Source organism: Pinus tabuliformis, chromosome X, assembly GCF_031772625.1.
Source record: "Pinus tabuliformis cultivar Carrire ecotype Pingquan chromosome X, CPIR1, whole genome shotgun sequence".
NCBI classification, from domain to species: domain Eukaryota; kingdom Viridiplantae; phylum Streptophyta; class Pinopsida; order Pinales; family Pinaceae; genus Pinus; species Pinus tabuliformis.
The window spans coordinates 1,492,541,523-1,492,564,956 of record NC_142308.1 but is presented as its reverse complement, the minus strand read 5'-3'; the positions used below and the strand labels follow the sequence as shown (position 1 = coordinate 1,492,564,956).

General features: G+C 41.6%; 1 protein-coding gene across 1 annotated transcript in view; it reads right to left on the bottom strand.

The window, feature by feature from the left end:
* Positions 1–23,012, bottom strand: part of LOC149145661 (uncharacterized) — a 44,161-nt gene extending 21,149 nt beyond the window's left edge. Inside the window, exon 1 of the mRNA XM_089447786.1 lies at positions 22,873–23,012. Coding sequence (XP_089303912.1) covers positions 22,873–22,879 — 7 coding nt within the window. The 5' untranslated portion in view covers positions 22,880–23,012. The remainder of the gene's footprint in view (positions 1–22,872) is intronic.
* Between the last annotated feature and the right edge of the window lie 422 nt (positions 23,013–23,434).

Sequence of the window (23,434 nt, the reverse complement as noted above, 5' to 3'; positions counted from 1 at the left end):
GGTTTCAGCTTCTTTCCTTCACCTTGCATTTTGTCCTTGCTGATATACAACCAGACTTGATCGCCAACTTGGAACCTGTGCTCCACCCAGTGTTTATATTGCCTTGCCTTGTATTTGGCTTGGCTCTTTTCCAGCTATTCCTGCACTGCCTGGTGAATTTCTTGGATCTGTTCAATGAATCTGGTTTCTTTGTCCACATCACTGTGTCCAACAACTACTGTCTTTTTCAAAGACAAAATCCAAGGGAGACCTTGGTATGAAACCAAAACAAGTCTCAAAAGGATCTTTGTGTAGAAGAATGTTTAGCACGCTTGTAAGCATGTTGCACATAACATAAGTGTTCATCCCAAAGCTTGGGATGCTTGCTGCAATAACCCCTGAGCAACTGGATCACTGTCCTGTTGTCTACCTCTATTTGGCCATCTGTCTGTGGATGAAAGGTTGTGTTGTTTGGTGTCCATTAATTCCCATAGACTCGACTAAAACTTTCCAACAAATTGGGAGTTTCGATCAGATACTATGGAAGTGGGTAACCCAAAATGCACCCAGACATGCGAAAAAAACAATTTCACTCTTTGTTCAGCTGTAATCTGCTTATTACAAGGTATTAAAACACATTTTGCTGAACTTGTCCACAATAGCATATAAATTGTCATCTCCCTTTCTAGATTTTGGCAATCCCCCAACAAAGTCCATGGAAACACTTTCCCAAGGACAAGAAGGAAGTGGCAATGGAGTGTACAAGCCTAGTTTTCTATTGCTAGGCTTCCTTTTAGCACACATGGTACACCCTCTTACATATCTAGAGACTATTTCATTCATTTTTGGCCAATAGCAGTATCTTTGCAGCGGTGCAACTGATGACCTGATATCAAAGAAGGATGTTCCTCTCTAATTATGTTCATTCTCTTTGTTTGTGGAATGCATAGCTTTTCCAAATGATACAAGAGTTTGTCCTTAATATAGTAATCCAATTCTTCTACCTTTTTACCATTACTTAAAGCTGCATATACATCTTTAAAGTCTATATCTTTAACATATTGTTCAATGTAGCTTTCATGCATTACTGAGTTATGCTTATTTTGAAATTTGGTACCGGAGGACAGGTGGTTCCCTAAGGCTTTGATCTTTGGCCTAGGGAAAAGTGTCCAAAAGAATTTAATTTTTTCTCCTAAAGTGACTTTATAATTTTTATAAAGTTAAATCTAATTTAAAAGTGACTTTAAATGATAAAGTTACTAAAGTCTAATTTTAAAATGACTTTTATAAACTCAATGAAAAATTAGAAAGGAAAAGTGACTTTGGAAATAAATGACTAAGTGGATCTTTATTAAAGTGGAGTGAATTAAAAAATAGAAAGTGAGATTTAAATGAGCATTTAATCTCAGCCATAGATCTCAATCTATTTCAGCCATTGGATTTAGGAATCACCCAAAAGTCACTTAGGGTTATATTAAAAGAGGAAAAGGAGGAAAAGGTCATTCATTCTTTCATGAGCAAATTGGGAGAATGAGAGCAAAAGAGCAAGAGAGATTTCTGAGCAGGGAGAAGAAGGAGACAGCAGCTTGGCACACATTCGAAGACAGCAGTTGATCAGATTTGTACAACTGATTCAGCACACAGTGAAAGGCAAATTTTGGCACAATTTTCGAGGAGTGGTTTGCACAAAAATCGAACAGTTTGTTGGTTTTTCTGCACGCAAAACGAGGGTCGTACAATGCATTTATTGTGGGTTGTACAGCGCATTTATTGCAGTTCGTACAATGCATTTAATGCTGGTCGTACAACAACATTTAACGCTGAAAGTGGGCACGAAAGTCGAGGAAGCCGTACAACATTTATTGATGTCCTATTTGCTATAATTTCCAGATCGCTATGAGGCACGGGAAAAGAGATAAGTTGTAAATTTGCTTGCTAATTTTTTGCTGAATATTTCTCATTGTAAAAAGACAATTTTCAGAAATAAAGAAGAGCTCTCGAACTGGTTTTCCCCAAGAGTTGTAGGGGATTTTTCCTTGGTCACCTTGACCAAAAATCTAGTGTTTAAATGTGATTTAATGGCTGTTTGTAACTGTTGAATTTTATTTCTGCATTTTCCGCATTCTGTAAAATTTCCAGAATTTGTGTTTTCAGCAAAAATTTATTTTTTCAGTGTTAAATGTATGGATATGGGAATGGGCATTTAACTATATGGAAGAAATAAGGTGAAACTGAAAACTGGGGTGGGAAAACAGAAATTTCTACATGGTATCAGAGCTTGAGTGCTAAAGTGCAGTTTGGGACAGCAAGGAGAAAAAATTACAGCTGTTGATTTTTCACTCAGAAAATTCCAGCAAGCTGATTTTTCACAAACAACAGTTTTATCTTTACTACAGCAGTGCTATTTTTCAGTTTTAGGACAGCAGAATGTCATTGGGATTGAGGGTGGAGGATAAGTTGGATGGGCATACAAACTACAGCGTTTGGAAGGAGAGAATGCAGAGTATCTTTGAAGAGGCATAAGTCTAGTATATCATGGTGCATACCACACAGAAACCTGTTGTTGTGCCTACTGATGCTACTCAATTGGTTGAGTATAATAAAAAGAACAACAAGGGTAAGAGGCTGATTCTAGACGAAGTCAAAGACCATTGCATTCCTCATGTGAGAGGAAAGAGAAATGCCCATGAGATGTGGACAGCATTGTCCAATCTCTACCAGAGTACCAATGAGAACCGGAAAATGGTCCTGAAGGAGAAGCTGAAGAACATTAAGATGGGTAATGATAGTGCAGCTGGATATCTCACAAAGATTACTAATGTGAGAGATGAGTTGGCAGCAATTGGAGAGGCCATTCAACCCACTGAGTTGGTGCAGATTGCAGTGAATGGCCTCCCCCGTTCATGGATGAACTTTGCTGATGGGGTTTGTGCACGTGAGACCCTTCCCACATGGGAGAGGTTTTGGGATGATTACATTCAGACAGAGATCAGGAAAGGTCAGCTTGGGGAAGCCAAGCCAATTGAGCAAGATGAGGATGTAGCACTGTCGGCAGGAGGCAAGAAAGGCAAAGGGAAGAAGCAAGCTTCCACAAGCAATGGTGGGGGCAAAGGCAAAGATAAACAGGGTGACACACAGAAGGACTATTCCAAGGTGAAGTGCTGGAATTGTCAAAAGATGGGACACTATGCAGTTGTGTGTCCGAAGAAGAAGAAGAAGAAGGGGAAGAACCAAAACGTGGCAGCTTCAGCAGAGGTTGAGGACTTTGCAGTTCGTTTTGACCGAGAGTTTGGGTTCACTGCGTATGAGTCCCCTAGTGCAGGATCACCTGCCACACAGGTTCAGAGGGAGCATGCTTTTCCCTCGATTAGCGGAGCATCTTCAGGTATCTGGTATGTGGACAGTGGGGTTTCACGTCACATGACAGGAGTCCGAGAGTACTTCTCAGAGCTTTCAGAGAGTGGCATTGATATTGAGGTAGTACTCGGTGATGACAGAGTTGTCAGAGCAGTCGAGGTGGGGACACTGACATTTCAGAGGGAGTCCAAACCTCCCTTGAAGGTGTCAGACGTTCTTTATGTGTCAGGGATGAGGAAGAACCTCATAACCGTCTCAGCTTTGGAGGACAGAGGATATGAGGTACTGTTCAAGGGAGGACAGGTGTTGATGTATCCCAGGGGCACTCCAGCTGATTCAGCTAGAGTGATAGGTGTACACCATGCAAAGGTGTACAAGTTTGCATTCCAATCCCTTGTGGCATTAAGCAGTAGTACCGACAGCAGAGCTAGCAGTTCTGAGCTGTGTGAGATTTGGCACCGCAGGATGGGACATATGTATCATGGAGCCTTGAGGACCTTGCGGGAGATCACTACAGGTGTGCCAGATTTCAGCGCTGATCACTTTGATACTTGCAGAGGATGTGCGATGGGCAAGTTTGCCAAATCCCCTTTTCCCAGCAGTGACAGCAAAGCGACTGGCATACTTGATTTGATTCATTCTGATGTGAACGGTCGGATGTCTCATGTTTCCTTAAGTGGATATGAGTACTATGTTTTATTCATTGATGATCACTCCAGGAGGACCTGGATTTATTTCTTGAAGACCAAGAGTGAGGTCTTCAAGCAGTTTCAGGAGTTTCGAGCTCTTGTGGAGACACAGACAGGTCGGAAGATCAAGTCCCTGAGGTCGGACAATGGGGGAGAGTACACCCTTGGAGAGTTTGTTGACTATTGTGCGGAGGCAGGCATTAGGAGGGAGTTCACTGTTCCTTACAACCCCCAGCAGAACGGGGTTGCGGAGAGGAAGAACAGATCCATCGTAGGGGCTGCCAAAGCCATGTTACATGATCAAGGGTTGCCATTGTTCTTATGGGCAGAGGCCTGCAACACAGCGGATTACTTGCAGAACAGGAGTCCGCATCGTGCCTTGGGGCACATGACTCCGGAGGAGGCTTACTCTGGGCAGAAGCCTGATATTGGTCATCTTCGTATCTTTGGATGCATTACATACTCTTACATACCCAAGGAGAAGAGGACCAAACTAGAGCCCACCGCAGAGAAGGGTATCATTGTGGGCTACAATGAGACCTCAAAGGCCTTTCGGATTTACATTCCTGCACAGAGGAGAGTTGTTGTTAGGCGGGATGTGAAATTCGAGGAGGACAGGGCCTTTAGGAGATCACGGGAGTTAGAGTATCTGGATCAACCAGACCCTCAGCAGCAGTTGAGTCAGTCGCAAGGATCCAATGGGCAGGGATCAGGAGGATCTGGAGGTACATCTATGAGGATGTCAGGTCCGTCAGTGAGCAGTGGCTCGCCGAGCCAAAGGGGTGGTGCTCTAGGCAGCATACAGAGCAGTTCACTAGGGAGTCCACTGATGGACAGTTCACACGGTACCTCAGCTTCTACAGGTTCATGTGCAGGCAGGAGGACAGCAGACAGACAGTCAGGAGTTCAGGTTCCTGATGATGATGGGGAGGAGGAGTTTCATTCTCCTATGGGAGAAGTGCACTCAGGGAAGAGGAAGCCCAAGTGGCTTCAAGACACTATGAGAGATGCCACATCTGTTGCTGAGCCGAAGAGGCCGGTCAGAGAGAGTAGACCACCTGAGAGGTTTTGTAGCTATATGGCAATGGTTACCAGCATCCTTGACTCTGAGCCTTCTAGCTATGAGGAGGCAGCTAGCCAGCAGGTCTGGAGAGAGGCCATGCACGAGGAGTATTCTTCTATCATGAAGAATGATGTTTGGGAGGTGGTGCCGAGGCCTGAGGGCAAATCCGTGGTTACTTCCAGATGGCTTTACAAGGTAAAGCATGCTGCAGATGGCAGCATTGAGAAATTCAAAGTGAGGTTTGTGGCTAGAGGGTTCTCCCAGGTAGAGGGAGTTGATTATGAGGAGACCTTCACTCTCATGGCTAGATATACTTTGATCCGCTCCATTATATCGATAGCAGCAGAGATGGGTTGGAAGATCCACCAGATGGATGTGAAGACTTCATTTCTCAATGGCTTCATACAGGAGGAGGTGTACATTGAGCAACCACAGGGCTTTGAGGTGCATGGGAAAGAGTCCCATGTGTGCAGACTGAAGAAGGCCCTCTATGCCCTGAAGCAAGCTCCCAGAGCTTGGTACTCCAGGATAGATACATACTTGCAGGGGTTGGGTTTCACAAAGAGTGAGGCAGATCCGAACCTTTACTTTATTGTGATAGGTGAGGAACCTCTCATTCTGGTGCTGTCTATGGATGAATTGGTCATTACAGGTGCAGAGACTCATAGAGCACTGAAAGAGAGATCTTGCGGCGGAGTTTGAGATGAAGGACATCGGCTTGATGCATTACTTTTTGGGTTTGGAGGTGTGGCAGGAGGAGGGGCATTTCTTCCTGGGGCAGGGGAAGTATATTGTGGACATCCTTGGCAGATTCCACATGGCGGATTGTAGACCCATCTCGACACCGATGATCACCAACTGGAAGAAGCTTCATGCTTCAGATTCTGAGTTGGTGGATCCCACATTGTACAGGCAGCTGATTGGTTCCTTGATGTATTTGGTCAACACTAGACCAGATATTTGTTTTGCAGTCAACACGATGAGTCAGTTTATGTGTGAGCCTAGGAAGGTTCACTGGGTGGCTGCAAAACACATTTTGCGGTACTTGCAGGGGACAGTGGATTATGGTCTGGACTACAGGCAGGGGGATGGAGTGAGATTGGCAGGTTACACTGATTCTGATTGGGCAGGTTGTGCTTCTGATAGGAAGAGCACTTCAAGGTGTTGTTTTGGGTTGGGTTCGGCAGTAGTGTCATGGTTCAGCCGGAAGCAGCAGTCAGTAGCATTGAGTTCAGCGGAAGCAGAGTATATGGCAGCCAGTCTAGCTAGTTGTGAGGCCATCTGGCTTCGCAAGATGTTGTTTGGCTTATTTGGTCAGCCGTTGAGACCTTCAGTGATTTACTATGATAATTAGAGTTGCATTAAACTCACGGAGAATCTAGTATTTCATGACAGGTCAAAGCATATCGGGATCAAATATCATTTCATCAGAGACTGTGTTCAGAAGGGCACTGTGAAGCTTGAGTATATTCCCACTGATGAGCAGGTTGCAGATATTCTTACGAAAGCCTTACCACGGGGCAAGCATGACTACTTCCGGAACAAGATGGGTGTGGTGAGGAACACCTTCTTCGATAAGAGGGAGTGTTGAAATTTGGTACGGAGGACAGGTGGTTTCCTAAGGCTTTGATCTTTGGCCTAGGGAAAAGTGTCCAAAAGAATTTAATTTTTTCTCCTAAAGTGACTTTATAATTTTTATAAAGTTAAATCTAATTTAAAAGTGACTTTAAGTGATAAAGTTACTAAAGTTTAATTTTAAAATGACTTTTATAAACTCAATGAAAAATTAGAAAGGAAAAGTGACTTGGGAAATAAATGACTAAGTGGGTCTTTATTAAAGTGGGGTGAATTAAAAAATAGAAAGTGAGATTTAAATGAGCATTTAATCTCAGCCATAGATCTCAACCTATTTCAGCCATTGGATTTAGGGATCACCCAAAAGTCACTTAGGGTTAGATTAAAGGAGGAAAATGAGGAAAAGGTCATTCATTCTTTCATGAGCAGATTGGGAGAAGGAGAGCAAGAGAGCAAGAGAGATTTCTGAGCAGGGAGGAGGAGACAACAACTTGGCACACATTCCAAGGCAGCAGTTGAGCAGATTTGTACCGCTGATTCAGCGCAATGAAGGACAGATTTTGGCACGATTTTCGAGGAGTGGTTTGCACAAAAATCGAGGAGCAGTTCGCTGATTTTTTTGCACGCAAAACAAGGGCCGTACAGCACATTTATTGCAGGCCATACAGTGCATTTATTGCAATCCGTACAGCGCATTTAATGATGGTCGTTAAACAACATTTAATGTTGAAAGTGGGCACGAAAGTCGAGAAGGCCGTACAACATTTATTGTTGTCCTATTTGCTGTAATTTCCAGATTGCTGTGAGGCACGGGAAAAGAGATAAGTTATAAATTTGCTTGCTGATTTTTTGCTGAATATTTCTCACTGTAAAAAGGCAATTTTTAGAAATAAAGAAGAGCTCTCGCACTGGTTTTCCCCAAGAGTTGTAGGGGGTTTTTCCATGGTCACCTTGACCAAAAATCTTTGTGTTTAAATGTGTTTTAATGGCTGTTTGTAACTGCTGAATTTTATTTCTGCATTTTCCAGCATTCTATAAAATTTTCAGAATTTGTGTTTTCAGCAAAAATTTATTTTTTCAGTGTTAAATGTATGGATATGGGAATGGGCATTTAACTATATGGGAGAGCTGATAGCCACCGCAGATAGCAATCCGTCGATCGGATCTGGACCGTTGGTCGGCCAGATCCGACAGCTATTGTGTATTTTGTTGTTCCGTCTCCGATAGTTCCATTTTCTCTGTTTTCACGGGTTTTAGGCCTCTCGATAGTGTTTCTCTGTTATGCTAAGGGTGTTCCTCTTGCGAATACTTTGATCTTTTTAAAAGATTTTGATCTTGGCACGATTTTTAAATAATTTATGAAGACTTAGAAAGCATTCTCGGATCCATTTGGAACACGCCTTCCCACTGAAAAAGGCTTTTGGACCACCAAAGGTTGGCTTTCAAACATCACTTAAGTGAGGATATAACTGCCTCACTTGCCCAATCTCTATCCATTTGGCACTGCTGGGTCTTCAACCTTCGAGTCCAATTCTAAGGTACTCCACGTCCCCTCTGTGCGTAGTCCTCACCTTCCTGTCCGGAACTATATCTTCTTACAGCTCATTGAGGTATTCAGGCAACAGATTATCAATGGAAGGCAATTGACTTTGCTCTTCAGGATCTTCAATTAAAGAAGGTTCAAACAGTCTTAAATTTTCTGCATTTACTACTAAATAGATGTGCATGTATGCTGGCAGATCAAGGCAGAAAGCATTCTCACCAATTTCTCAAGTACCTTAAAAGGCCCATACCTTATTGGCTTCAGCTTCTTTCCTTCACCTTGCATTTTGTCCTTGCTGATATACAACCAAACTTGATCGCCAACTTGGAACCTGTGCTCCACCCAGTGTTTATATTGCCTTGCCTTGTATTTGGCTTGGCTCTTTTCCAGCTATTCCTGCACTGCCTGGTGAATTTCTTAGATCTGTTCAATGAATCTGGTTGCTTTGTCCACATCACTGTGTCCAGCAACTACTGTCTTTTTCAAAGACAAAATCCAAGGGAGACCTTGGTATGAAACCAAAACAAGTCTCAAAAGGAGATCTTTGTGTAGAAGAATGTTTAGCACGGTTGTAAGCATGTTGCACATAACATAAGTGTTCATCCCAAAGCTTGGGATGCTTGCTGCAATAACCCCTGAGCAACTGGATCATTGTCCTGTTGTCTACCTCTGTTTGGCCATCTGTCTGTGGATGAAAGGTTGCGTTGTTTGGTGTCCATTAATTCCCATAGACTTGACTAAAACTTTCCAACAAATTGGGAGTTTCGATCAGATACTATGGAAGTGGGTAACCCAAAATGCACCTAGACATGCGAAAAAAACAATTTCACTCTTTGTTCAGCTGTAATCTGCTTATTACAAGGTATTAAAATACACATTTTGCTGAACCTGTCCACAATAACATATAAATTGTCATCTCCCTTTCTAGATTTTGGCAATCCCCCAACAAAGTCCATGGAAACACTTTCCCAAGGACAAGAAGGAAGTGGCAATGGAGTGTACAAGCCTAGTTTTCTATTGCTAGGCTTCCTTTTAGCACACATGGTACACCCTCTTACATATCTAGAGACTGTTTCATTCATTTTTGGCCAATAGCAGTATCTTTGCAGCTGTGCAACTGATGACCTGATATCAGGGAAGTATGTTCCTCCCTAATTATGTTAATTCTCTCTGTTTGTGGAATGCATAGCTTTTCCAAATGATACAAGAGTTTGTCCTTAATATCGTAATCCAATTATTCTACCTTTTTACCATTACTTAAAGCTGCATATACATCTTTAAAGTCTATATCTTTAACATATTGTTCAATGTAGCTTTCATGCATTACTGAATTATGTTCAAGTATGGTAGATGCATTTATGATTGGTCTGGACAACATATCTGAAATTTTATTGTGTATGCCCTTTTTATATCTGATGACTAAATGAAATTGTTGTAGGACACCCATCCATCTATGGTGTCTTGACTGTTGCAGTTTAGTTTGTGAGTGCAAGTATTAAAGTGGTTGATGATCAGTATGTATTGTTGTTTCTTTGCCCATTAAGTAATATTTCCACTTCTTCACACTCTCTGAACTAATGCATACAATTCTTTATCATATGTAGGATAATTAATTACTGCAGAATTAAAAGTCTCAGAATGATAGCATATGGGTTTACCATGTTGTATCAACACTACTCCCATGGCATAATCACTGGCATTTGTTTCGATCTCAAATGGTTGTTAAATATTTGGCAATGCTAGTATTGGTGCTATACTAATTTTTTCTTTCAAGGTGTCAAAGACTTTTTGTTGTTTGCCTTCCCACTGAAACACCTTGTTCAATCCTGTCAAAGCATATAAGGCAGCTGCAATTAAGGACAAGTTAGCAATAAACTTTCTCCAATATTGCGCTGCCCCTAGGAAGCTTCTAACTTCTGTAGCAGACTTGGGTTTAGGCCAGTTTACAATGACTGCAACTTTAGAGGGATCTATCTTCAGTTCACCACCCCCTACAATATGACAGAAATAATTCAAAGATATTTTGCCAAATTCACATTTTGATAATTTAACATAGAGATTTCCTTACTTCAAAACATCTAGAGTCTGCTTTACATGCTTTAAATATTCTTCCCATGTTTTACTAAATACAAGAATGTCATTTAGATATGCAATTACAAAATCATCAATAAAAGGCCTGAGTACATCATTCATTACTCTCATGAAAGTGGCAGGAGCATTAGTTAAGCCAAAAGGCATAACTCGCCATTCATACAGCCCTTGCTTTGTGTTGAAATTTGGTACCGGAGGACAGGTGGTTCCCTTAGGCTTTGATCTTTGGCCTAGGGAAAAGTGTCCAAAAGAATTTAATTTTTCTCCTAAAGTGACTTTATAATTTTATAAAGTTAAATCTAATTTAAAAGTGACTTTAAGTGATAAAGTTATTAAGTCTAATTTTAAAGTGACTTTTATAAAGTCAATGAAAAATTAGAAAGGAAAAGTGACTTTGGAAATAAATGACTAAGTGGGTATTTATTAAAGTGGGGTGAATTAAAAAATAGAAAGTGAGATTTAAATGAGCATTTAATCTCAACCATTGATCTAAATCTATTTCAGCCATTGGATTTAGAGATCACCCAAAAGTCACTTGGAGTTATATTAAAGGAGGAAAATGAGGAAAAGGTCATTCATTCTTTCATGAGCAGATTGGGAGAAGGAGAGCAAGAGAGATTTCTGAGCAGGAAGGAGAAGGAGACAGCAGCTTGGCACACATTCCAAGGCAACAGTTGAGCAGATTTGTACAGTTGATTCAGCACATAGTGAAAGGCAGATTTTTGCACAAACATCGTGGAGCAGTTTGCTGATTTTTCTGCACACAAAACGGAGGTTGTACAACATTTATTGCTGTCCTGTTTGCTGTAATTTCCAGATTGCTGTGAGGCACGGGAAAGGAGATAAGTTGTAAATTTGTTTGCTGAATAATTCTCACTGTAAAAAGACAATTTTCAGAAATAAAGAAGAGCTCTCAAACTGGTTTTCCCCAAGAGTTGTAGGGGGTTTTTCCAGGGTCAAGTTGACCAAAAATATCAGTGTTTTAATGTGTTTTAATGGTTGTTTTTAATTGCTGATTTTTATTTCTGCAATTTCCAGCATTCTGAAAAATTTCCAGAATTTTTGTTTTCAGCCATATTTATTTTTTTCAGTCTGTTAAATGTATGGTTAGGGGAATGGGCATTTAACAACATGGGAGAAATAAGGTGAAACTGAAAACCGGGGTGGGAAAACAAAAATTTTTACATGGTATCAGAGGTTGAGTGCTGAAGGGCAGTTTGGGACAGCAAAAGGAAAAATTACAGTTGCTGATTTTTCACTCAGAAAATTCCAGCAAGCTGATTTTTTTATAAACAGCAGTTTTATATTTACTACAGCAGTGCTATTTTTCAGTTTTAAGACAGCAGGATGTCATTGGGATTGAGGGTGGAGGATAGGCTGGATGGGCATATAAATTACAGCGTTTGGAAGGAGAGAATGCAGAGTATCTTTGAGGAGGCAGAAGTCTGGGATATCATGGTGCATACCGCACAGAACCCTGTTGTTGTGCCCACTGATGTTACTCAATTGGCTGAGTATAAAAAGAAGAACAATAAGGGTAAGAGGCTGATTCTAGACAGAATCAAAGACCATTGCATTCCTCATGTGAGAGGAAAGAGCAATGCCCATGAGATGTGGACAGCATTGTCCAATCTCTACCAGAGTACCAATGAGAACCGGAAGATGGTCCTGAAGGAGAAGCTGAAGAACATTAAGATGGGGAATGATAGTGCAGTTGGATATCTCACAAAGATTACCAATGTGAGAGATGAGTTGGCAGCGATTAGAGAGGCCATTCCATCCACTGAGTTGGTGCGTATTGCAGTGAATGGCCTCCCCCGTTCATGGTTGAACTTTGCTGATGGGGTTTGTGCACGTGAAACCCTTCCCACATGGGAGAGGTTTTGGGATGATTGTATTCAGACAGAGATCAGGAAAGGATAGCTTGGGGCAGCCAAGCCAATTGAGCAGGATGAGGACGTAGCATTGGTGGCAGGAGGCAAGAAAGGCAAAGGGAAGAAGCAGGCTTCCACAAGCAGTGGTGGGGGCAAAGGCAAAGGTAAAGGTAAACAGGGTAACTCACAGAAGGACTATTCCAAGGTGAAGTGTTGGAATTGTCAAAAGATGGGACACTATGCAGTTGTGTCCAGAGAAGAAGAAGAAGAAGGGGAAGAACCAGAACGTGGCAGCTTCAGCAGAGATTGAGGACTTTGCTGGTCGTTTTGACCGAGAGTTTGCGTTCACTACGTGTGAGTCCTCTAGTACAAGATCACCTGCCACACAGGTTCAGAGGGAGCATGCTTTTCCCTCGATTAGCGGAGCATCTTCAGGTATCTGGTATGTGGACAGTGGGGCTTCACGTCACATGACAGGTGTCCGGGAGTACTTCTCAGAGCTTTCAGAGAGTGGCACTAATATTGAGGTAGTACTCGGTGATGACAGAGTTGTTAGAGCAGTCGGGGTGGGGACAGTGACATTTCAGAGGGAGTCCAAACCTCCCTTGAAGGTGTCAGAGGTTCTTTATGTGCCAGGGATGAGGAAGAACCTCATATCCGTCTCAGCTTTGGAGGACAGGGGATATGAGGTACTGTTCAGGGGAGGACAGGTGTTGATGTATCCCAGGGACGCTCCAGCTGATTCAGCTAGAGTGATAGGTGTACGTCATGCAAAGGTGTACAAGTTTGCATTCCAACCCCTTTTGGCATTGAGCAGTAGTACCGACAGCAGAGCTAGCAGTTCTGAGCTGTGTGAGATTTGGCACCGCAGGATGGGACACATGTATCATGGAGCCTTGAGGACATTGCGGGAGATCACTACAGGTGTGCCAGATTTCAGTACTGATCACTTTGATACTTGCAGAGGTTGTGTGATGGGCAAGTTTGCCAAATCCCCTTTTCCCAGCAGTGACAGCAGAGCGACAGGGATACTTGATTTGATTCATTCCGATGTGAGCGATCGGATGTCTCATGTTTCCTTGAGTGGATATGAGTACTATGTGTTATTCATTGATGATCACTCCAGGAGGACCTGGATTTATTTTTTGAAGACCAAGAGTGAGGTCTTCAAGCGGTTTCAGGAGTTCAGAGCTCTTGTGGAGACTCAGACAGGTCGAAAGATCAAGTCCCTGAGGTCGGACAATGGAGGAGAGTACACCCTTGGAGAGTTTGTTGATTATTGTGCGGAGGCAGGCATTAAGAGGGAGTTCACTGTTCCTTACAACCCCCAGCAGAACGGGGTTGCGGAGAGGAAGAACAGATCCATCATAGGGGCTGCCAAAGCCATGATACATGATCAGGGGTTGCTATTGTTCTTGTGGGCAGAGGCCTGCAACACAGCTGTTTACTTGCAGAACAGGAGTCCGCATCGTGCCTTGGGGCACATGACCCCGGAGGAGGCTTTCTCTGGGAAGAAGCCTGATATTGGTCATCTTCATATCTTTGGATGCATTACATACTCCTATATACCCAAGGAGAAGAGGACCAAACTAGAGCCCACCGCAGAGAAGGGTATCTTTGTGGGCTACAGTGAGACCTCAAAGGCCTTTCGGATTTACATCCCTGCACAGAGGAGAGTTATTGTCAGACGGGATGTGAAGTTCGAGGACAGGGCCTTTAGGAGGTCACGGGAGTTAGAGTATCTGGATCAGCCAGACCCTCAGCGGCAGTTGAGTCAGTCACAGGGATCCAGTGGGCAGGGATCAGGAGGATCCGGAGGTACATCTATGAGGATGTCAGGTCCGTCAGTGAGCAGTGGCTCATCGAGCCAGAGGGGTGGTGCTCCGGGCAGCATCCAGAGCAGTTCACTAGGGAGTCCACTGATGGACAGTTCACACGGTACCTCAGCTTCTAGAAGTTCAAGTGCAGGCAGGAGGACAGCAGACAGACAGTCAGGAGTTCAGGCTACTGATGATGATGAGGAGGAGGAGTTTCATTCTCCAGTGGGAGAAGTGCGATCAGGGAAGAGGAAGCCCAAGTGGCTTTAGGACACCTTGAGAGATGCCACATCTGTTGCTGAGCCGAAGAGGCCAGTCAGAGAGAGTAGACCACCTGAGAGGTTTTGTAGCTATATGGCGATGATTACCAGCATCCTTGACTCTGAGCCTTCTAGCTATGAGGAGGCAACTAGCCAGCAGGTCTGGAGAGAGGCCATGCAGGAGGAGTATTCTTCTATCATGAAGAATGATGTTTGGGAGGTGGTACCGAGGCCTGAGGGCAAATCCGTGGTTACTTCCAGATGGCTTTACAAGGTAAAGCATGTTGCAGATGGCAGCATTGTGAAATTCAAAGCAAGGTTTGTGGCTAGAGGGTTCTCCCAGGTAGAGGGAGTTGATTATGAGGAGACCTTCGCTCCCGTGGCTCGATATACTTCGATCCGCTCCATTATATCGATAGCAGCAGAGATGGGTTGGAAGATCCACCAGATGAATGTGAAGACCGCATTTCTCAATGGCTTCATACAGGAGGAGGTGTACATTGAGCAGCCACAGGGCTTTGAGGTGCATGGGAAGGAGTCCCATGTGTGCAGATTGAAGAAGGCCCTTTATGGCCTGAAGCAAGCTCCCAGAGCTTGGTACTCCAGGATAGATGCATACTTGCAGGGGATGGGTTTCACAAAGAGTGAGGCAGATCCGAACCTTTACTTTATTGTGATTGGTGAGGAGCCTCTCATTCTGGTGCTGTATGTGGATGACTTGATCATTACAGGTGCAGAGAGACTCATAGAGCACTGCAGGAGAGATCTTGCGGCGGAGTTTGAGATGAAGGACATCGGCTTGATGCATTACTTTTTGGGTTTGAAGGTGTGGCAGGAGGAGGGGCATTTCTTCCTGGGGCAGGGGAAGTATATTGTGGACATCCTTAGCAGATTCCACATGGAGGATTGTAGACCCATGTCGACACCGATGATCACCAACTGGAAGAAGCTTCATGCTTCGGATTCCGAGTTGGTGGATCCCACATTGTACAGGCAGTTGATTGGTTCCATGATGTATTTGGTCAACACTAGACCAGATATCTGTTTTGCAGTCAACACGATGAGTCAGTTTATGTGTGAGCCTAGGAAGGTTCACTGGGTGGCTGCAAAACACATTTTGCGATACTTGCAGGGGACAGTGGATTATGGTCTGGACTACAGGCAGGGAGATGGAGTGAGATTGGCAGGATACACTGATTCTGATTGGGCAGGTTGTGCTTCTGATAGGAAGAGCACTTCAGGGTGTTGTTTTGGGTTGGATTCAGCAGTAGTGTCATGGTTCAGCCGGAAGCAACAGTCAGTAGCACTGAATTCAGCGGAAGCAGAGTATATGGCAGCCAGTCTAGCTAGTTGTGAGGCCATCTGGCTTCGCAAGATGTTGTTTGGCTTATTTGGTCAGCCGTTGAGACCTTCAGTGATTTACTGTGATAATCAAAGTTGCATTAAACTCACAGAGAATCCAGTATTTCATGACAGGTCAAAGCATATCGAGATCAGATATCATTTCATCAGAGACTATGTTCAGAAGGGAGCTGTGAAGCTTGAGTATATTTCCATTGATGAGCAGGTTGCAGATATCCTTACCAAAGCCTTACCACGGGGCAAGCATGTCTACTTCAGAGACAAGATGGGTGTGGTGAAGAACACCTTCCTCGGTAAGAGGGAGTGTTGAAATTTGGTACCGGAGGACAGGTGGTTCCCTTAGGCTTTGATCTTTGGCCCAGGGAAAAGTGTCCAAAAGAATTTAATTTTTCTCCTAAAGTGACTTTATAATTTTATAAAGTTAAATCTAATTTAAAAGTGACTTTAAGTGATAAAATTATTAAGTCTAATTTTAAAGTGACTTTTATAAAGTCAATGAAAAACTAAAAAGGAAAAGTGACTTTGGAAATAAATGACTAAGTGTGTCTTTATTAAAGTCGGGTGAATTAAAAAGTAGAAAGTGAGATTTAAATGAGCATTTAATCTCAACCATTGATCTAAATCTATTTCAGCCATTGGATTTAGAGATCACCCAAAAGTCACTTGGAGTTATATTAGAGGAAAAGGAGGAAAAGGTCATTCATTCTTTCATGAGCAGATTGGGAGAAGGAGAGCAAGAGAGATTTCTGAGCAGGAAGGAGAAGGAGACAGCAGCTTGGCACACATTCCAAGGCAGCAGTTGAGCAGATTTGTACCGCTGATTCAGCACATAGTGAAAGGCAGATTTTTGCACAAACATCGAGGAGCAGTTTGCTGATTTTTCTGCACACAAAACGGAGGTCGTACAACATTTATTGCTGTCCTGTTTGCTGTAATTTCCATATTGCTATGAGGCACGGGCAAGGAGATAAGTTGTAAATTTGCTTGCTGAATAATTCTCACTGTAAAAAGGCAATTTTCAGAAATAAAAAAGAGCTCTCAAGCTGGTTTTCCCCAAGAGTTGTAGGGGGTTTTTCCAGGGTCAAGTTGACCAAAAATATCAGTGTTTTAATGTGTTTTAATGGCTGTTTTTAATTGCTGATTTTTATTTCTGCAATTTCCAGCATTCTGAAAAATTTCCAGAATTTGTGTTTTCAGCCATATTTATTTTTTTCAGTCTGTTAAATGTATGGTTATGGGAATGGGCATTTAACTACATGGGAGAAATAAGGTGAAACTGAAAACCGGGGTGGGAAAACAGAAATTTTTACGCTTTGTTTTAAAAGCAGTCTTCCATGCATCTTGCTCTGCTACTCTGACCTCATGGTAACCACTACGTAGGTCCAACTTGGAAGAGTAAACAGCCTCTTTCAGTTGATCCAATAAGTCATCAATGCGAGGAAGGGGATAACAATTCTTGGTTGTTATTTTATTCAGTGCTTGGTAATCAATGCACATCCTCCAGGAGCCATCCTCCTTTTTCACCAATACTGTTGGAGATCCGATGGCGATGTGCTTGGTCTTATGAACCCTTTCTCAAGCAGCTCCTGTACCTACTTCTTGATTTCTGCATTCTCTAAAGCGAATAACCTATACATTCCGATGTTAGGCAATGGAGCATCTTGGTGCAAATTAATATCATGTAAAATTTTCCTTTTGGGTGGCAAACCTTTAGGTTCTTAAAATAAAATATCATATTCTGAAACAACTTTTTCTAAGTCAGCTTCTTGTTTAACATCACAGCCTTCAAATACATTGATTTTATCAATTTTTTTCCTTTACAACCATCAATAAAAATTGCTTGCATGAATTTATAATCCTTTTCATCTGCCCTGAGTTTATGAGTATAATTATTTTTGAGTTTGTGAACTCTTACAGTATATTCTATTCCATCTTTAACAAGTTGATACTTATTTTCAACTCTATAGAAAATGGTTTTTCTATCATACAAGGACGGACTTCCTAAAACAATCCCACATATATCCAAGGGAATTACATCTAACTCAACCTCATCTACAAATGTTGAACCAATGGCAAACCTAAGTTTACATTGTCTAGTCACTTGTAGCTTTACTTTATCACATAACCAACCCCCAATGGATATGGCTTCTTGTGAGGTGTGGTTAGTAATCCCAACTTTTTTACAACTGCTTCAAAAATTAAGTTTACTTGTGAGCCACTATCAAATAAAATATCAATTTTTTTATGCTTGGAAATAACTCTAATATGAAAAAGCTCATGTCTTCTTCTCTCATTTTCTTCACTAATATTTTGGGCAGAATTACTAGTAGATGCTTCGGAATTTTTACCTTGTATACCTATGGTTGTGATGGTTGTTTCATCACCTGAGTCTGACCCCAAATCTCTCTAAATAGCAGTAGCAGCCTTCTTCTTCTTGCCATCAAACTTCTTGGGTTTCAGCTCCAGATGCAAAGACCAGCAATGTTCATCATCATGTCCATCCTTCTTGAGTGAGTGCATAAAGGTTTGGCCTTTTGTACATCATTTGTCTTCCTCTCTTTCCATTTCTGCTTCCTCTTTTCCTTGTTCTTGCTTGCAGTGGGTTTCGATGATCCCCCAATCTCTAGGTTCACATTCTTGCCTATAGCCTCTAGATGGGTAGCCTGGACAAATACCTCATCTATGCTAGTAGGGTAAAACATGAGAATGGTGTGCCTCAAATAACTATGCCGACCACTTATATACTTCAACAAAGTTTCAAGTGAATCTAAAGAAATGCCTAGAATCAAAGCTCTTTTTCTAAATTCTTGGGTGTAGCTTTGTACACTCTGCCCTTTTAATTGGCGAAGAGTTTGCCAACTCATCATAGCTTGTTGCATATAAGCTAGTGGATAGAATTGTTTTTTAATTGCAGAAACAAATTCACTCCAGACAGAGAGAGTTTTACCATGCTTCTTCAAGTCAGCTTGTGTCCTGCCTTCCCACCATACCAAGGCAGTTCCTCCAAGGCGTAGGCTAGCAAGCTGAATTTTACTTCTGTCTGAATCAATGCTCTGCACCCTGCAATACACATCAATCTATCTAATCCAGTTATCTAGCTTCTCTGCATTTTACTCTCCATCATATATCGTCAAATCAAATTTAACATCTAATTTAATCAAAGATGGCTTCTTTGTATTTTCAGGGCTATCAGGAGGTGTGGATAGAGGAGCCTTTTTTCCTTTCCCTTTGCCTTCAAAATGGCCATCTATAAGAGATTCTTTTGTTCCTTTGTCTTGTTTGGAAGTTGGAGAATCTTCACTTCGATCTTTCTTAAATTCTCTATACATTTCTTTTACCATGGCTCTCATGGTCATGAAACTGTCCATGAATTGAGAGTCTGATTCCAAAGGAATTTTTTCTATCATTTTCCTCTTAAGATAGACTCTACCAATTTCTGGGTTAGTTTCAACTAGTTCTCCTTCTCCTAATTTAAACTTTGACCTAGTTAGCATTCACAAACAATCCAACACAAACTTGTCTAACTTTAGCAACCTAAAACTCTGGTACCACTTGATTTGATAATGAGATCTAAGATAATAATAAGGTATTACAAACTTATGTGCATGGATTAATTTATGTCATTTTATGCAATGGATCGATAAGATTGCGAAATGCATAGACAATGAAACAATAAACAAAACATAATAGACAACACATAACACAGTAAATTTAATGAGGAGTTCACCCAATACTCCTAGGCTACATCTCATGGTCCAGCCTTCGGTGGCGGCCTCTCTATTATGTCTTCAAGCAAAGTTCTTTTTACAACAGTGAGCTCAATTTGAGCCACACACACAACACATTACAATAACAAGAGCTTTACTTGATCTTCTCAAGTTTCTCTATGAGTACACAGACTCCCTCAGTGCTCTTTGTCTCTGTGCAGACTCTATCTCGGCATTTGCCTGAAATACTGCTCTCCCTACTGCGTTCTCTGTCTATGGCTTTATAGCCAAAAATGCGTTACCTGTTCGTTTCATGTTCCTGTCTCTCGGTCTCCCCGACCTCTGTCCGCTTCAAATCCCTCTCTCAACGTGATACAATCATTGTTTAACACCTAATGTGGAGGTGGCCACCCATTCTGTAATGCCAGAGTGCCTCGGGCCTCTGAAACTCCTGAAACAGCCACACTTTGTTAAACACACGGAAAATGTGTTTTAACAAAGAAAGTCCGCCAAAATTCAATATATCAAACTTTAAAAGTCCTTAAATATGATTCATTCCTCTATCAGATTTGCCTATTGGTCGTTGTCACTTACCGCATCGGCTCTTCCCTCTTCGCTTTTCGTTTGACAAACGAAACTGCGAAAACATATAAAAACACTGTAAAAACCACATACCGAACTTCAAAATATATACATTATCACTTAATTGCCCATCGGGTCCGATTCATCAGGTTGCTCCGATTGTGATATCGCAATCACTCATCGCAATACCCCCGGGCCGTTATAAGCGCTCCTGCAATACCCGATAACGATCCTATGACGTAATACGAACCGTCGATCTGCGCGCTTAATCAACGGTCCATATTAACTCCACCAATTGTCGTCGCCATATATATGCGTTAAGCTTCGATATCGTTGTTCGCCATCACAATTCTTAAGTGAGTTCCGCTGATAAGCGTCGATAGCCACTGTCGATCGGATCTAGACCGTTGATTAGTCAGATTCGACGACTACTATGTATTTTGTTGTTCCGCCTCCGATAGCTGCATTTTATTTGATTTCACAGGTTTTGGGCCTCCCGATAGTGTTTCTTTGTCATGCTAAGGGTGTTCCTCTTGCAAATACTTTGATCTTTTTAAAATATTTTAATCTTGGCACGATTTTTAAAGAATTTATGAAGACTTAGAGAGCATTCTCGGATCCATTTGGATCAAGCAAGCAAGTCAATACTGGTGAGCCGCTCAAGAAAAAGCAATACAAAGCAGGAACGAAGACAGTATGGAAAAAGAGGGAAAAGAGGTGAGTAAAAGAGGAACCAGAGGAATCGGGAAGGCAGGGAAAAAGGACCAGGGGGGGGGGAAGCAACCTTTAGCAGAGGTCCAAACAAAAGAGGCAGAAGGACTGAGAAAGAACACATGCAAACCCTCACAAATGCGTATATGGCTAGCAATCCACCAGAGGTAAGAGCTCAAATTGCAGAGTGGGAGAGGGAGCTTAATGATAGCATAACCAATCAGGATATAGAGACAGAAGAATGAGAAACTATGGTGAAAGATCTGGGGAACACTAGTGGCCGACACACGTTGTTTAGGCAAACAATCCAGCAATACTGGGTCATGAAAAACATAGTGGCCTGAGCAATGACACTATACAAGGAACAAGAGGCACATGAAGAGGCCCAAACAACGGAGCCCAGCATGAAGGACCTTCATAGAGAAATTGTTGTAGTCCCGATACAAGTGTACATAAACAATCTTGCACTGAACAAGATCGAGCAAAGCATACTGGACATGAAGAGGAGCGAAATCCCGAGGTTCAGGGCGAAAGCCCTAGCCCCGCTGGACTCAGCTAACGAGTGTCTATTAGCCTGTACTTTTCTAAGTTGAAGTTTATAGTAGATAGAACTGCAAGTGTTGCTTGGATGGTGTTGAAAACTTTATTTAAATTTTGGACAGCATTTAACGCAAACAGGTGGCCAAACTAGTTTCAGGTTGAGGCCACTTGCAAATTTTGTTAAAAGACATTAGTATGGTTTGTAAATATTAATAGAGAAAGTACTACCAAACTTACAAAAAAAAAATTTAAAAAAAATGAGTGTTTTGAATTTTATATAAAAGGATCCCATCAATTTGTTTATAAAATGTCTTAGTTTGTACTTCATTATCACTATCATTATCACTATCATCATTTAAGAAATGTGAAAAAAAATGTGTTATTGTGTTTATAAGATGCATTAAGATTATATTTCATTATCACTATTATCATTTAAGAAATGTGAAAATTTTCGAATTTTCCAAATTTTAAAAAGAATCTTTAAGTATCCACAACACTATTAAAACAGCACAGCTCTATATTTTTATTCAAAAATCCAATAAAACAATATAACTCCATCTCAATCTTAAATCTTAAAAGTTATTAAAAAAAACATAAATCCATTTTAAAAGTCATTAAAAAATACATTTACTCTTGCAACCTCTATCATCTATTAAAATGTAGTAACCGCAACTTAACGTTGGATAAGTGCAAAAGAAAAGGAAATTGGAAAATACCTGTATGGAGAAAGGCCTCTTCAATACGAGGTTCCCCTGCCTGGCTATTCCGACTTCATCCAGAAAGATTCGCAATATAACTAAACGAAAGCGAAGGTGCTCTTCTCGCCTGGGACAGATGGTTTATTTGTAAAAACAAACCATAGAGGCCCAGACGTGAAGGACACCTTGGCTTTCCCTTCCACCTGCACTTATATCTCAGCCACAGTGTCTAGCCATAGAACAACCATATAAAAAGGATCATACTGTATGTACAGATGTGAAAGTGCAAAACGCTCGATAACGTTTAAAGATGGCCAGTCCAAGAATCCTAAAAACTAGGGTTTCAAAGAGGGACGATTAAAAGCACCAACAGGGTCATTGATGATCTTGTGCTTATAAACTGAGACGTGTGAAGACACAAAGTTAGATAGTTACTCTAGGAGGACGTTGCCTAAAGATCGTGTTAAACGCACTTTTTCTTGCTACTTCGCCGAAAATCAAGAATTTCCAGTACCTTCCTGCGATTCCGGCTTAGCCTGAAAGAAATACTCGCAAATCGATCGATATACACGGAGGCCAATGTATTCGTCGCGTCTGGCAACGATAGTTTAGACATATAAATGATCAATAAACCATCGTGGCCCAGACGTGAAGAACGCTTTTGCTTCCAGCTCCACATTCAGATGGAAGAAATTGAAAACCTCAGACAAATAAGAACAGGGTTTCTAAAAGCTCCACCTTCAGATGGAAGAAATTGAAACCCTCAGACAAATGAGAAGAGGGTTTCTAGAAGCTCCACCTTCAGATGGAAGAAATTGAAAACCTCAGACAAATGAGAACAGGGTTTCTAGAAGCTCCACCTTCAGACGGAAGAAATTGAAAACCTCAGACAAATGAGAACAGGGTTTCTAGAAGCTCCACCTTCAGATGGAAGAAATAGAAAACATTAGACAAATGACAACAGGGCTTCTGGTCTAGACGCTGAAGCAGTCCAGCAAAAAGAAAGAACGGGGCTTCTGCTTACCTCGCATTGTGTTAGTATGAAGTCGTTGCCCACACCTTTCTCGTATTTATAATTCTGGTGGCCATTCATCCAGATACATCTTCCGATAGAAGTCATCCAGCCAGCGATGCTAGAGACAACACTGTCCCTTTTGCTTCGGCCAAAAGATACCTTGCTTTTATTTAGTTATTCATTTATTTATCATATATGTGGTTGTCACAATAGGTCGGCGCGCACTAGTTGTTAGATATTTTATGTGGAATATATATTTAAAGAATAGGTTAATTAATCATGGAAGTTACAAATCCTAATTTTCTGCCCACCAAACATTTGAGCCCTGCGATTCTCCGGTTCCTTCGGAGACACGAAGTCTGGATTCTTCTTTTCTCCTATATTTGATTAGCATCTTTAAACTTATTGTGCTTTGTCATTAGCTGTCTTAATGAATAAAGATATTTTTAAATAATGTTTTAGTTTATTAAATATACTTAAGGATAATTTCAATACAATGTATTTTTTAAACTGAAGTTATAAAAAAAATTTATTTTGGGAATTTATTTGTTTTTTTAATTTTAAGGTGCAG